Below are 16613 nucleotides of genomic sequence, written 5' to 3'. Positions count from 1 at the left end.
AAACAACCCAAATTTGGCGGGAGTTAATCACAATTTACCGCCTAATTTTGGCACCAAATTTTGGTTCAGCGCTGCAAATGTGCTTGCTTACGATGGAGAGGGTAGTTTAGTCCATATGAATTTTGTTTCCTACACTCACTGCCTCAACCAAACAACCCATAAAAGCCCAATCAGCCAATTTGGGTTGAACCAAACAATGTAAAAGTCTATTAGCCAATTTAGGAATGCCCACTATCATTGAGATCATGTTAATATTAGTGTGGGCTACCAAACGGGCCCTTATAGTCTGATATTTATTTCGAGCCTAAGATGGTAACTGAAAAAATAGAAAGAAGTTATAAAATGAAAAACTCAAATGAGAAATGTCATTCTGAGTTGTATATGTGAGAATGAAATGCCTTCAAAATAGTTTAACTTCTGATGCTATGCTTGTATCATCCTCTGTCAAATTAACAAAATGCAGAATATAGTAACCTAAAAATACACGACGAGTGGCAATCGACATGGACAAATAAAATTGCATCCTTAAATAGTTAAGATTTGTAAGACCGATATATCCAGAAAGATCAAAAGGGGGCAAATGCATAAAGCTTGCTTAGACCGAATTACTATGGATGATAATCACCCATTAACTCTCTATTAACTTTAAATAACTCTCCACTAACTTCAAATAACCAGAAAGATCAAAAGGAGGCGAATGCATAAAGCTTGCTTAGACCGAATTACTATGGATAATAATCACCCATTAACTCCCTATTAACTCTAAATAACTCTCCACTAACTTCAAATAATTACCCACTAATCTAACCACAAGTAACCGTATTTATTTAAATAATAATATGAATATTTCCCTAAATACCCCCAAAACTCTCCTTTTAAACGCACGAAGAGTGGCAATCGGCATGGACAAATAAAATTGCATTCTTAATAGTTAAGATTTGTAAGACTGGTATATCCAGAAAGATCAAAAGGGGGCAAATGCATAAAGCTTGCTTAGACCGAATTACTATGGATTAGGGGTGGCAAATCGTGCGTGTCGGGTCGTTATCATGTCGACACGATCACGACACGAACACGACCTGTTAAGAAAACCCCGAACACGAACACGACCTGCTACCCTCAGACACGAACACGATACGAACCCATTAACGACATGAACCAATTCGGGTCAACACGACACGATAACAACACGTATTGGAAAGTTAAGTATTGAAAAATGAAAATAATAAGAATTAATAATATTAAAATATTATATGTTAATGGATAACACGAACACGACACGAACACGTATTGTTAACGGATAACACGAACTCGACACGAACACGACACGAATTTTTCGCGTCCTTAACAGGTCGACCCGATAAGGACACAAACCCAATAAACTCTGACCCAAACCCATTAATTTCGTGTCAGTTCGTGTCGTGTCAAAAATTGTCAGCCCTATTATGGATGATAATCACCCATTAACTCTCTATTAACTTTAAATAACTCTCCACTAACTTCAAATAACCAGAAAGATCAAAAGGGGGCAAATTCATAAAGCTTGCTTAGAGCATCCGCAGCGGTTGCATTTTGCCGTCCGTCCGTGCCAGCGGCACGGTGCTGCTCTTAGCTAAGAGCACGTCCGTGACGCTGAGCAGCCATACGTGGCACGCTCTGATTGGCCAACGGCATTGACGTTGGCAAATTCGATTTTTTTTTAAAAAAAATGCATAAATAATTCAAAATAATACCAAAAAATAAAAAAAAATATTTTTGGATTCCCAAAAAAATAGAGCCGTTTATAGACGCTTTTTTGGATTTTTGTGATTTTTGTTTTTTTAATCCCAAAATCATCTATAAATACACACATTCATCATCCACTTTTCACATCAAATTATCTCTCATTCATACTTTTTCATACTAATCATCTACATCTTCCTCTCTCACCCAAACTCTCTCTCAAAAATTCAAAAATTGATTTCACCAATCTCATTGCGGAAGCGGAGCGCGAAGAATAAGAATATTATGAACAATATCGTGCCGCCTATGAAGCCTATGTCGCCGCCAATACCCCCACCCCTCCTCCTCAACCAACTAGAGCAAAACGTCGCTATATCCCTCGTGATCGAGAGGGAGCCCATGAAAGGCTCGTTGCCGACTATTTTTCCGACCAGCCGCGGTATCCAGAAGATTACTTTCGGCGCCGTTTTCGCATGTCAAAACGGTTGTTTATGCGTATTGTCAACACATTGTCCACCCGCGTTGAATATTTTCAAGAAGGTGCAGACGCAACCGGTCGGCAAAGTCTCACGGCGTTGCAAAAGTGTACTTGTGCCATCCGACAACTTGCTACTGGGCAAACGGCTGACCTCTTCGACGAGTATTTGCATGTCGGTGAGTCAACTGGAATCCTATGCCTCAAGAATTTTTGCGATGGCGTTCGTTCTGCTTTCGGCGAGGAATTCCTTCGGGCATCCACCACCGACGATTGTCAACGGTTGCTTCGTCTTCACGAAACAATCCACGGTTTTCCCGGTATGCTAGGCAGCATTGACTGCATGCATTGAAAGTGGAAGAATTGCCCGACTGCTTGGAGGGGGCAACACTTAAGCGGCCACAAAGGTGGCGGCCCAATGCTTATCCTTGAAGCGGTTGCCGACTACCGCCTATGGATTTGGCATGCATATTTCGGTGTTGCCGGATCCAACAACGACTTGAATGTGCTATATTCTTCACCACTCTTCGATGATGTTTTGAATGGTGTAGCACCGGCGATCGACTTCACCGTCAATGGAAATGCATACCACATGGGTTACTATCTCGCCGATGGTATCTACCCAAGGTGGCCGACTTTCGTGAAGTCGTTCAGCAATCCACAAGAGCAAAGACGGATTCTTTTTGCGCAGCGTCAAGAGTCTGCTCGGAAAGACGTCGAAAGAGCTTTTGGTGTCCTTCAAGGCCGATTCAACATTGTGAAGTCCCCTTCTCGGCTTTGGTACGTTAAGAATATCGCCGACATCATGTACACGTGTATTATCTTGCACAACATGATTATAGCTGACGAAGGACCGATGGCGGGTAACTTTTACGACGAGGATGAAGCCGAAAGCTCAACCGCGAGGTCTCCCCAACGCCGGGGTGTGCATACGACGGTGAACGAGAGGATGGAAAGAAGACACACAATGCGCGATACAAGAGCCCACACTGAGCTACAAAAAGATCTAATCAATCACATTTGGGCGAAATTCGGCAACGAGTAGTGTAATTTTTAATTTTTAGGATTTTATTTGTGTAATTTTTAATTTTTAGGATTTTAATTATGTAATTTTTAATTATTTTGTAATTTGTAATAGTATTTCGGATATTTTAATGCATTTTATTATTGTGGAAATATTTTTATTTAAATTGAATAATAGAATAGTGGGACCCTTGAGCTTGTCCTTAGCTAAGAGCACAGATGTGGGTGTTGTGCTCTTAGCTAAGGACAAGCAGTAAAAGTGGGTTCGGGCCCACTTCCGTGCTCTTAGCTAAGAGCACGGATGGGGATGCTCTTAGACCGAATTGCTATGAATAATAATCATCCATTAACTCCCTATTAACTTTAAATAAATCTCCACTAACTTCAAATAATTACCCACTAATCTAACCACAAATAGCCGTATTTATTTAAATAATAATACGAATATTTCCCTAAATACCCCCAAAACTTCTCTTTTATATATTGTATAGATTAGATTAATTTTTTTATATGTAATTTGAATTATATATTTTTTGATGAAACGAGATCATTTTAATCTAGTTAGAGGTCTTGACATACCACATTAGATGACATCGATTTGATTATTTTGGCATGCCAATTTTGATTCAAGTTAGAAAAAATTCAATTTTATGAGATTAGTTAACCACCCAAAATATCATGCAATTTTTCATTACATTTCAAGTATGATAAAGAGTGGAAAATAAGATCATATATTGTCCAATGCAAAGCCGTGATTAATTTCATATAATAATAGGTATTTAATTGCTTCACGGTACACACTATAAATGATTAGGAACATTTAATAATAATCTTAAATACAGTACATAGAGAAAATACTAACACAATTAAAACAAAACAATATAGGAGTACATCTTAGTAAATTAAATCTCCAGTATAAAACACATCTTGGAACATAAATATAGGAGTGTGGATATTAAAATTTCGGATCGAATTTTTACTTAATTTGTATCAATAAAAAAATTCATATTTTAAAATAAGTACTGTATAATTTTGATCTGATCCATATTATCCGACAACCATTTTCTATAACTAAATACGAACTGATAATTCAAAAAATAAAATAAATCTAAATTATTTTTCTGTTTGAATTATATATATAAGGTTATTAATATTATTAGTATTTTATTTAAAAAAATTATTATATGCTGTAAAACAAAAACAAAATTTTAGTTTTTTTCAAATTTAAAAAAACCAATACGAACGCGATCTCCGAAATCCAAGAAATTCAAAGCGAACATCTTGCTCCCCTATTAATTCTTAGGTGAGCAAAATATCTGAAATTTAAAAAATTGATGTAAATAAAATTGAAATTTAAAACAATTTGAATTTGGTTCAATATTTTTGGTTCGAATCGGGTCGTATTTTAAAAAAAGTTTGGATGTTTGAATCAGATATTTTAAATCCAACGTAATCCTAAATATAATCAATAATAAAAATATAGTACAGTAGTAATATTAACACATACATAAAACATAAGTGTTGTTGAACCATTCTGCTGATATTTGGTAGGAGTATTAGATTTGAGTTATAAGCATTGGATTTTCAATTTTTTGATGTTTGATTTTTGAAATTTTATATATATTTTTGTGTAATTTTGAAAATTTCGGATGAAATCGGATTTTATAGTTCAAATATGGAAGGAATATTTTTTGAAACAAAGGAAAAAAATATGAGATGAGGGTTAAATGCGATTCATTTAGGTAGATGGATCATACTCCCTCCGTCCTAGATTAAGAGTCACTTTTTGCCATAAAAGTCCGTCTCACTTTAAGAGTCATTTTTAGAATTTTCCATATTTGGTCATACAATTTTACCCCATTCTTCATCAAAATTACATCAAAATGCCATTATCTAAATTAAAATAAACCAAAACAAAAATCAAAAGTCAAAAAGGACCCACCTTCAACCAACTCTATGATCTCACTTCATTTATTACACACTCTACCATCTCACTTCATTTATTACACACTCCACCATCTCACTTCATTTATTACACACTTCAACTCTTTCTTAAAACCCGAGCCATAACAATAAGTGACTCCAAATGTGGGACGGAGGGAGTAACAATTTATGCTTTCAATCTCTATTCTCTCCACTCCAGTCTCACCAATCAACCAACACAAATCATTATCACAAATTTCAATCACAACGGATCTGTGTTAATTTCATGATCGATTCACCGCCATCACTAGTTCAAATATTTTACAGTGCATGTTGTTGATGCGTCAAAATCTGTAAAATCACTCAAGTTTGGGAGAACGCAACGATGATGGTCTCGCGACGGCCGGTGAATCCTGCTCGGCGCCCCTCTGAAGGCGGCGCACCTGCATTTCCATCTCCCGCCCATTTCAGATCGCGCCCTCCTCCCTACTTATCATTTGCCGCCTTAATTCTGGTATTTTTTCATATGAATTCGCGATTTCGTTTTATAGTGATGTGATTAGGGTTTCCGCGATGAAGCCGTGATTTTGTTTATGCTTTATTTTTTATTTTCACTTTGCAGGGAGCAATCCTTCTCATTGGCTATCTCCGTCTTGGTCAAGGTCTAATGCTTTCCCTTGCTCCGATATATGTTTGGGTGATTTTGCTCTTGATTTCACTACTGAATGATTTGCTAGCATGAAACAGTTTTACTCACCAATTTGCAGTTTGTAGCTCCGCTTCTTCTTGTTTAGAATGATACTAGTTCTTTTATTCGCTAACGCGTAATGAACGAAGAAAGGCATGAGAGGAGAGACGCACTGTCTTGCGTTTCACTTAAACGACATGTCACGTCCTTAAAGACGTGCTGTTTTCGAGGGCTCTTCCTTGGGTTACGTTCGCGATTTATCCATGTTTGCAACTTTTAAAAACAGTCTCTTAGTTCCTATATCATGTTCAACTATCTGAGTTAACTTTAACAGAGATCAAAGTAGAAACCAATGTTATCTTCAAAATCCAAAATGGTTACCTCATTTTGTTTCCAGTATTCTGTGCAGGTTTTCATAATAGTAAAATGTCCTACCTTTCTTGTGGTTAGCAATTGTATTGATTGTTTGTTCGACTTTATGCTTTTAAGCAACAAAGCATTATGTTTTGCTTTGACTGATGACCAATGATTGTGTTGTAGATTCCTTGGGGAGTAAACTCAGTTGGGTTCAAGGTAACTAAATTTGCTTGCTCTCTTTAAGAACATATATACTTTCTCTTCAAAATCTTCTCTTGAACCAAGAAATCATATGGACTTACCTGATTGCCACAGTCATGTTGGTTTAATGAGTGCGGTTTTCTTCTCCTTGAGATAGGTCTTTTGATCTTTTGCTACACGGAGCTTCTTGGATTTTTCTCGTGCAAATCTCGTTGAACTCATTTGACCTGCGAGCTAGGCGGAAACATCTGTCTCAGTTTTGCATGGATCCAAACACTAACAACATTAAAGACAACACCAAGATCTCACATCTGATTTAGCTTTGTACCAGAAACATCCAAGAAACGTTAGCAAAAGATCAAAAGACAATCTCAAGGAGAAGAAAACCACACTCGTTAGTTTGCCGGATGTTGAAATTGATTGCATTTTAGATATCAACCTTCACCAACAAAAAATAGTAGTACTAATTTTGTCTTAGTTTCCGTTAAGATATCAACTATCTAGTACTAGTTGTTATCTCTGTACAATGAACAAAGAGAAAAAAAAAAAACGGATGATTGATATGCTGCATCTCACTAAAAACTCCAAGTCTCTATTCAGGTGAAGTTTCATGCAGCGGAGAAGTTCAACGTGCCATCCCAATTCTGAAAGCGGCATATGGTGATAGCTTGCACAAGGTTCTCCATGTTGGTCCAGATACTTGTTCTACTGTTTCCAGATTATTAAGAGAGGACGAGGCTGATGCTTGGGGCGTGGAGCCATATGATTTAGAGGATGCTGATCGGAGGTGCAAGAGAATGGTGCAAAGTGGCATCGTCCGAGTGGCTGATATAAGGTTTTTACTTCCGTACAGGACAAAGTCGTTTTCTCTCGTGATTGTGTCCGATGCATTGGATTACTTGTCTGCAAAGTACCTGAATAGGACTATTCCTGAATTAGCAAGAATGTCGTCGGACGGCCTTATCATTTTCACTGGTACGAGAAACATCCCACACTCTACTCTAAACTTGCTCTTTTGCACAATTGTGCATTGAACTAGTTACTCAAACTTTAATCTTGTGCATTTGTAGGATACCCACGTAACGTTAAAGCTAAATCTGACCGAAATGGGCGTTCGGTAACTCATCTCTGCCTCATGCTATCATATTTATGTTTTCATTTTACACAACATGGATATTGGATCTTGTTCAAGAAGAGGAAAATAATCTAGAATGATGCACTGGCTATCAGTCACAATGCTATGCAGACAGTTCTTTTGTTTTCATTTTTGTCAAAGTAGCATCATTGGTTTAAATAGGAAAACCAGAGATGTATATGTGTTGCTGCCAAAGACAACATTGAGATAAAACAAAAGAATGATTAAACTTGCCTTATTTTATAAACCTCCCTTCCCAACAGGTTAAATTGAGGAGCGCGAACTGGTGGGCTGAATACTTTGATCATCTGAGCTTAGAGGAGAATGAAGATATGGCTAAGAAGTTCGAACAAGCTTCAGAAAGAATGTCACACATCCCACTTTGCCAAATTTTTCATCTCAAGCCATATAACTGATATGGCACTGGAAGTATGTTTTTGATGTCTCTTCCTTTAATTTATAAAGAAAATCCATAATATCCCTCAAGCCATATTAGTTGATATAGCAGTAGAAGTATGCTTTTGGAGTATGTAGAGGGAATTAGAACATAGTCAATTAGAAAGTTATGTTCATTTTGGCATTGGGTTTCCACAAACAATGTCATATTTATATTTGAACAGTTACAGTTTACACAGTGGTATATTACCACATTTGTCCACTAGCTTATCATTACTACTGACCTACAAAAAAAGAGGCAAAGTTGGCAATCTCACCTCAAGAATGTGTAAACAATCCATCATGGGTATGAGGGGGGAATAAGTGAAATGTATTCCAAGAAAGCATCTGGAGAATTTCAATCATTCAAAAACCTTCAACTCAGTATCAACGTTTACGCAGTGATTGCCTCTTCCAATAGGGCTACAGCACATGCCACTTGATCTGGTCAGAGGTGAGAGTATGCTTCTTCCTTTGTTCATAGCCTTCATCTTGTTTGATGAAGACATAGTGAGATGAAGGAGAGCTTGACTATTGAAGTCCACAAACAACAAAATTCACCTCTTGTAAGGGTTGAGGTGATACTCTTTGAACTCTTCCCCAAATGATATTGACTCTTCCTCAAGCTTCTTCTTCAACATCCTCCAAGTTCTCAACATATCAGCTTGAATCAACCCTCGATACAGTGTCTCAAAAGTGAACTTCTGTGGAAGAAATCCTTTCTCTATCATCTCCACGAATAACTCACACGCTCGTCTCCATTTCCTCTTTTCGCACAATCCATGAACCAAAATCGTGTAAGCATCCAAGTCAGGCCCGATTCCACTCGAGCACAGATCATTCCAAACCTCCCACAGTAGTCCCATTTTATCCAACACCATAAGCATTCTCAGCAGTATATTATACGTATGCATATTGAGAGAATGCAAAGACCCCTCCTTCATCTTCCTATACAACCTCATTGCACCATCCACATCCTTCCTACCTCTATACTCCTTAAAAAAGCAATTGTATGTCTCTGCCGTGGGAGTAACCCCATGCTGTAGCATCTCATCCAACAACTCCTCGGCCTCCTCCATCCTCCCACAAGACGAAAGACACTTCACAACAGAGGTATAAGTAGCCACACTCGGGCAAACCCCCTTCTCCTTCATCATCGCCAGCTTATCCAAACACAGCTGCGGCTTATGTGCCCTGCTATACACGTGTAACAAAATTGAGTAACTCGTGACATCAGGCTCCAACCCCTTCTCACGCATTTCGCCAAGAACACTCTCTGCCTCCCTGATAACCCTCTCAAACCTCCCCTCCGGGTGCAGGCTCGCACGCCTGCAAATCCCGTTTAACAACACGTTGTAAGTAACCACATTCGGCTCAATCCCTCTCTCCAACATCTCCCCAAGAAACCTCTCCGCCATATCGATCCTCCCCACCTTACACCACCCGTATATCAAAACAGTGTACAATTTTGCATCAGCTTCAACTCTATACTTCTCCTTATTGAAAACCTCGACCGCCACCTTCACATATCCATACTTACAGAGCGTATCCAACAGATAACAGAAACAGAAACTAAACTGCGAATCGAAAACCTCATCGCCAATAAAAATACTCATATCGTAAAACGCACGAATCGCACTTCTCGTGAGGCCAGCAGATACAAGCCGCCTGATCAAGACGAAGAAGGTCGTGAAATCCGGCTTTGAAGCGCTGTTCTCACTATCCATCTGCATAATCAGCTGCCACGCGACATCAAATTGGCGAACTCTGCACAAGATGTTGATGATAAGGTTGTAGGCTGCGGTGTCGAGAAGATGAGAAGGGGATGGGGAGTAGGATTGGGTGAATTTGAAGAAGGCGAGTGCGATTTTGGAATGCTGATTCAAGCGGAGTAGGGTTTGGTGGACTAAATGCGGGGATAAGGAAATGCCGTGGAGCTGGATGGAGGACTCCATGTGGTGGAAGGGGTTGTGGTGGCGGATTAAGATTTGGCAGAGAGAGTCCGCCTCCGGGGAGTGTTGAAGCGGCGGGAGAGATGGTTTCGCTACACTGAGCGACGGTGGAGAGCTGTGGTCTTCGGAGTCGGAAAATGAGTGGACGAATTTGAGTTGCGAGGCAGTTTTAACAAAATTAAAGCGGGATAGGAAGAAATCATTGGCAGGAAGCCCCAAGCTGCGAACCCTAACTGAGAAATTCATCATGCCCAATCGATTTCAGGCAAATTATACTGCAATTAAGAGCTGGAGTATTTGCTAAATCTACCGGAATTGCATTTCCCGCAACCAGTGAGAGAAGCTGGGGCGGCTACGGCGGCGGTCAGCCTGGTTAGAGATTGGACAGGGGCGGCGGTTGTGTGAGCTGAACGGTGAGATGGCAGCGAGTGGTTGTACTACTGGCGTTACGACTACAGTTCAGAGATACGACGGCCGCAGAGCGGCGAGACTTGGCCGGATTTATGAGAGGAGAAATTTTTTGCTGTGTTTTGACGGTGAAGGGAGAGAAGAGAAAGGCCAGCCGGCGAGGTGAGAGGGAGATTATTTTATGGGCCTTATTTTTATTTAATTGTTATATTTGGGCCCAAAATCGATAAAATTGGAAAGAGATTTTATTCGTGGCCCCACAAATTGGTAAAACAACGATTTTATACTACTCCATTTATGTTGTAAAATTCTTTTTTAGTCGTCCCAAAAAGGTCATTGTAATATTCATTACGCCTTTAATTTATTATTTCAAAAGTGAACATCATAAATAGACTTTTGCAGTCACGTAGTAGTATTATTTTATAAATTAATTTTTAAAATAGGAAAAGTGATATCTCAAATAGATATATGTCAATTAAATAAGATCCTAGGAAATATTAAAGTATATAAATAAAAATAGGGATATTAAAATTCATAAACATTGGGCAAATTCTAATAATTTCTATCAACTTTGAAAGTCTTTGAAAGTGGTGGTAAAAAATCACAAACTTTAAAATTGGTGTCAGTTTTCCAGTTCCATGATGAATTATTTTCTCAATCCCAACAGATTTATGAAACATAGTTTTTTTTTCCTGTTACACGCATATTATTCAACATCAAATTCAAAAATTAGGGCATCGATTCGATGTCGTTTCATCCATAATTTAGACTATGCCACATAGACTTCACGGCTAGCCACATAAGATCAGAATTTGCCTAAAATTTATATTTAGGCCAAGTTGAAGAAATTTTAAACTTCTAAACAATTGTGATTTTTGAGAATATTTTCAATATTCATGAAAAATACTGGTATTCGCTCAAAATTTATGATTTTTAAGACTAATAAAAAATTTGAAAGTTAAATGATTGAACTAACCATCTATATATATTCTTTACATATGTATTTATACTAAACTTCACAAATATATATTTTCTAATCATACCTCAATTAGTAGTTTTTTTAGAATCTCTAAATCAAGATATACTAATTTCATCTCTTTCCTTTATCTTCTCTTCTCTTCTCTTTCTCCCTCCCTTCCTCGATCCCCCTCTTCGTGCAATTTCCTAATCCTAAACCTAAATACCATTCATTAGCAATTTCAATTTGTTTTCTTCCCCTTTCGTAGCAATTCAACCACATTTTTTCCATTTTGTTTCATTCTAATTTTGCCATGCAAGATTCCATGCATGTTTATTCGGAGAGAGAGAGATGAACGTTGGTGGTCTGTTGGCTTCTGCTGGTGTGAATAGTGTTCTCTGCCTTGGCGTCTTCTCCTTGTATTCTGTGTTGAGAAAACAACCAAGCTTCGTGGCTGTCTACTTTGGGCACAAGATTGCTGCATCCAAATCCAAGCGCCACGATCCCTTCTGGCTCGGGAGGCTCATCCCTTCCGCGAGCTGGGTCGTCAAGGCCTGGGACGCAACCGAGGACGAATTGTACGTCGCCGGGGGCGTCGACGCCGTTGTCTTTATACGTGCAGTCGTCTTCAGGTCAATTTGTGTTCTGTTTGATGGATTAGATAAAATTCAATTTTATAAATATTGCTTTGGTTTGTGAGCCATGACAAAATAAAATTATTCTTGGGGTTATTTTGGGCAAATTGAATCTCGCGACAAGTTAATCTTATAGACTGTGCACTATTATTTATATTATATGCTTGTTCGGTTGGGATCAGTACGGATTAATACTTAATCTCGAGATAATGTCACATAAAATTTGTATTGTCATTTGAGTCTGTCTAATTGAATCTCTCATAATAAGTTAATCTTGAGTAACAGAACACTCGATGTATGTTTTACTATAATAATTTTTAATGATTTGTGCAGTATCAAATTGTGCACCGTTGCATCTATCATATGCCTGGCGTTTGTTCTTCCTCTTAATTATTTTGGGAAAGAAAGACAACACAAACACATTAGAGAAGAGCTTTTAACTGTCTTCACCATTGGCAATGTCCAAAGAGGATCAGAATGGTATAGAAACTTATTTATTTAGTCATATATACATATATATACTCTAATAGTATTATACATGTATCCTAATTGGACATTTGATTTTTCCCTCTTTTTCAGGCTAGGTTTTCATTGTCTTGTATTACATATCATAACTATATGCGCATGTGTCTTTCTTTACTCTGTAAGTACTTTTTTTCCTTTTGGCTTTGTAACTAACCAAATAAAGGTTTAAGCAACATTTTAAAATCGGACCGGATTGCCTTGCTCAACCGGTTTGGGCCTTTGCGAACTGAAAAAACACCTGTTTGCATTTTTTAAAAGATCTCTTATGCCTTATCTAATTCTAGGGATTCCTAACCCCCTATCTTACACTCAATCTCACTCGATCGAACCAACCATGAATCGATAACTTCATTGGTTTAATTTCTTAAAACATTGGGCCTATGTTCATCCAAAAATAATAATGTTTCATTGCTTGCAAGGAATTCAAGTACATCATGAAGATGAGATTAAACCACATAAATGCACCTCTTTACCATCCTAGTCAGTTTACCGTAGTTGTCCGAGCAATCCCATGGATAGACCAAGAATCATATAGTGATACTCTAGCCAGATTCTTCACAGATTTCTATGCATCAAGCTACTTATCACATCAAATGGTTTATGAGAAGAGTGCAATCCAAAAATTGATGGTAAGAATGTTCCAAACATGATTGAATATGTATCTCAACAAATGGTTTATGTTTAATATACACATTATTACATATGTTTAGAGTGATGCTGAGAGGATGTACAAGATACTCAAAAACATCCACATGGAGAGACGATATGTGAAAAGACTATTGAGATGCGGGTTTTGTGGAAACCATAATAACGCTTCACAAGATTTCAGGACACTTTCCGACGAATCTAATAATGTTTCTAATGAGGAAACCTTCCTTGACGATTCCGATGTAAGAAAATGTTTGATTCTGATCAATTTTGTACTTGCGCATGTATATGCATGATCATATAGCTAGATCTCAATATTTCCGTTGTGCAGGAGTGTGGAGCAGCACTAGTTTTCTTCAGGACTCGTTATGCTGCCCTGGTTGCATCGGAGGCTCTTCAATCGCAGAACCCCATGGCATGGGTGACCAATGCTGCTCCTGAACCACGTGACGTGTTTTGGGCTAATCTCTGCGTTTCTTACCAAAGTCTTTGGATTCGGAAGATTATAGTTGTCGTAGCCTCCATTTTCTTCGTCACTTTCTTCCTTTTCCCTGTTGTTTTTACACAGTCTCTTGTCCATCTTGATAAACTAACAAAGTTGCTACCATTCTTGGAGAAGATTGTAAAAAGGTAATTACATGTTCCAAACATTTCTATTTACTCTGTTTATATGTATCCCAACTAGGAACGAGTAGTTATAATTATTTAATTAGAGGTTATTTATATCCCAAACTGTTTAACATACTTACCATAACTATGGATATGTATATATATAATTTATTACTATCAAATTTATTTATTTTAATCTATTCATTACTAAATTCTCCTTGTCAAATTTCACATTTTCTCATATATTCATTTTATCCACGAAATAATAGTCTCATTTTTACTATAAATGGAAGTGTGCAATTAATAGTCTTGTTTGACTATTCTGTAGATCATTACTCACTTCTAGAGAGGTTTATTTAGTTTTTTGCATCATAGGTTTCAGTTTGATTCGGTTACAAATACAATCGACAAGTTGAGTTATTTTTTTGCATCATAGTTTTTCGGTTTGATAACTTTTTCAGTAATCAATCGAACCGACCGCATACTCACCCCTATACGCTACCATTTTGCAGGGTGGTTTTGGAACAGCTGGTGACTGGATATCTACCTAGTGTTATACTAACTTTATTTCTATGCTTGGTTCCGCCAGTGATGTACGTGTTCTCGACGTTGGAGGGCGTGATTTCGCGCAGTGAGAGGAAGAGAAGTGCTTGCATCAAAGTTCTATACTTCGTCATATGGAATGTCTTCTTTGCTAACATCTTGACAGAGGCGGCTATCGACCATTACCAGATCTCAATCCTCAGGCTAGGAGACTACAAAAACATACCTAGTTTGCTTGCCAAAGCCGTCCCTACTACGGTCATTTTTCTCTCTCAAGAAAAAAAAAAAACATTTCTTTATTTTTTACTAAAAAAAATCACTTTTTCAGGCAACCTTCTTCATGACATACTGTCTAACATCAGGGTGGGCCAGCTTGGCCTGTGAGCTGATTCAGCCATTCCCTCTCATCGCCAACTTGTTCACTCGATACGTACTTCGAAGCGATGAAGACTCATCCATTCCATATACATTTCCTTACCACACAGAAGTTCCGAGAGTTCTCTTGTTTGGTCTGCTTGGTATCACATGCTCCACCTTGGCGCCATTGATACTTCCATTTGTGCTTGTCTACTTCATGCTCGCGTTCCTCGTGTACCGCAACCAGATACTTAATGTGTATGTGACAGACTACGACAGCGGCGGTCAGTATTGGCCGATTATCCACAACACCACTATCTTCTCCCTCGTCCTGACGCAGGTCATTGCTCTCGGAGTCTTTGGGATAAAAGACGCGCCAGGGCCTTCCACGTTTACTTTCCCTCTCATCGTCGTGACTCTTCTTTTTAACCAGTTCTGCAGGCAGAGGTTTCTGCCAGTCTTCTTCAGAACTCCGGCTAAGGTAATTGTATTCTTATCATATGGTTAATGTTTCGTGTGTTAAGATATTCACATGTGAGTTGTCCCACCTAGAAATATATGAAATAAAAGATAGTACGCCTATCATTTCCTTTAATAATAAAATCTATTTCTATTTTGGTCTATCCCTTAAAATTTAAAACTTTCCATTAACAATAATTCAATCACTTTTTTTTCTTTCTATATCTCTCTTGCTTACCAATTTTGCATTAAAAACTCATCGTTTCAAAAGACAGGGTTTGTATCAACTTAAATGTACAAAATATCACCGATTGGTTTTGGAAACGAATCAGTATGCTATAATGAATTAGAGATGCCCAAGGTTTTCGATTCAGGCGGTTAACCGTGAAACTGTAACCGGCGGTTCCGGTTCCGAACCGGAACCGTGAGATTTAAACCGAACCGAAACCGTCACATTTAGAACCGTGGTTCGATTCAGGTTCCAAAATTTCGGAACCGAAACCGTGTCGGAACCGCGAAAAATCGCCGGAAAACCATGAAACCGCCTAAAACCGCCGGAAACCGGCGGTTCAAAACCGTAAAAAACGTAAAAAAAAACCGGTGGTTCGAAACCGAAACTGAAACCGTGAAATAGCCTCACGGTTCGGTTCCGGTTCCACATTTCCTAAAACCGGAACCGGCGGTTCATGAACCGTGGCCATGTCTATAATGAATATGATTGTGCCTAGCCCTTGTAAAATCTAACAGTTTGAAATATTTCCTCACTCTCTTTTTTTTTCTTTCGTGTAGAGTGTTATTGAGATGGACCGTAGAGACGAACAAAGTGGGCAAATGCCAGAAATCCATCAGAGCTTGCTAACTGCTTACACTCAGTACACTCCAAAGAGTGGGGACAAGGATAAAGAGATGATTAGTAGAGCTGATGCTGAACTTGATGAAACTGAGAAGGGAGATATATCTCATGCTTAAGATTGACAATGATCATGATGATGAATTTTGAGTTTGGAATTTCTAATCTCGGCTGAAGATCCGTTGCTAATTATGTTGGTATATATTATAGCGATCATTCCACCACTAATCCGCTGCTAATAATGTCTGACTTTACGCGCTTCGTAAAATTTGCCGGTAAAACGTGAGTTTTTTTTGTAGTGAGGGGCTTAAGTCCCACTTTGCTTCTATGTGTGTTAGTCAGTTTGTATATCTGTAATATCTCTACCTAACTCTTTTACTTTAGCACATTAATCCTTTCTCATTTTTTATAAACACATTTTGTAACTTGTCACTTAGAGAACAGTATAAGTATATCATTTTGAATTGAAGGTTTTTTTTGTGTTTGAAGGGTTGAATGACCTTATTTATAAAGCATGTTATGATCAATATACGATGGGATAGTGATCAAATGCATAACTATATCTTAATGCATAACTAAAGATCAAATCTCAACCATTAGATAAAAAAACGGAAGAATGAGATTAGATGAATTTAGAAAACACGGAGTTCCAAGGGCTACTTTTTTGTTAGGACTGGCCTATGTTTTAACCTAAAAAATTAATTTGTCAT

The 16613-nt window shown here is 38.1% G+C and overlaps 3 protein-coding genes across 3 annotated transcripts; 2 read left to right on the top strand and 1 right to left on the bottom strand.

Moving 5' to 3' along the window:
• Window positions 1-5358: 5358 nt before the first annotated feature.
• On the top strand, window positions 5359-8182 carry LOC125223992 (putative pectin methylesterase CGR3). The gene is made up of 6 exons (XM_048127317.2): window positions 5359-5657; window positions 5766-5805; window positions 6372-6404; window positions 6990-7364; window positions 7460-7506; window positions 7788-8182. The coding sequence occupies exons 1-6, from the start codon at window positions 5529-5531 to the stop codon at window positions 7938-7940; spliced, it is 777 nt and encodes a 258-aa protein (XP_047983274.1). The 5' UTR covers window positions 5359-5528; the 3' UTR covers window positions 7941-8182.
• Window positions 8110-10486, bottom strand: LOC125223991 (pentatricopeptide repeat-containing protein At2g13420, mitochondrial-like). Its single transcript, XM_048127316.2, has one exon. It carries the CDS (start codon window positions 10158-10160, stop codon window positions 8517-8519), a length of 1644 nt encoding a protein of 547 aa, XP_047983273.1. The 5' UTR covers window positions 10161-10486; the 3' UTR covers window positions 8110-8516.
• Window positions 10487-11571: 1085 nt separating this feature from the next.
• LOC125218093 (hyperosmolality-gated Ca2+ permeable channel 2.1-like) lies at window positions 11572-16261 on the top strand. Its single transcript, XM_089062376.1, has 9 exons — window positions 11572-11909; window positions 12246-12392; window positions 12492-12555; window positions 12857-13066; window positions 13148-13327; window positions 13417-13715; window positions 14207-14495; window positions 14566-15075; window positions 15843-16261. Exons 1-9 carry the CDS (start codon window positions 11629-11631, stop codon window positions 16020-16022), a joined length of 2160 nt encoding a protein of 719 aa, XP_088918502.1. The 5' UTR covers window positions 11572-11628; the 3' UTR covers window positions 16023-16261.
• Window positions 16262-16613: the final 352 nt, after the last annotated feature.

The sequence above is a fragment of the Salvia hispanica genome, chromosome 1, assembly GCF_029641045.1.
Source record: "Salvia hispanica isolate PSC_SH4W2 chromosome 1, Shi_PSC_v1, whole genome shotgun sequence".
NCBI lineage: Eukaryota > Viridiplantae > Streptophyta > Magnoliopsida > Lamiales > Lamiaceae > Salvia > Salvia hispanica.
Note: the sequence above shows the minus strand (reverse complement) of the source record. Positions and strands in the feature narration are given on the sequence as shown.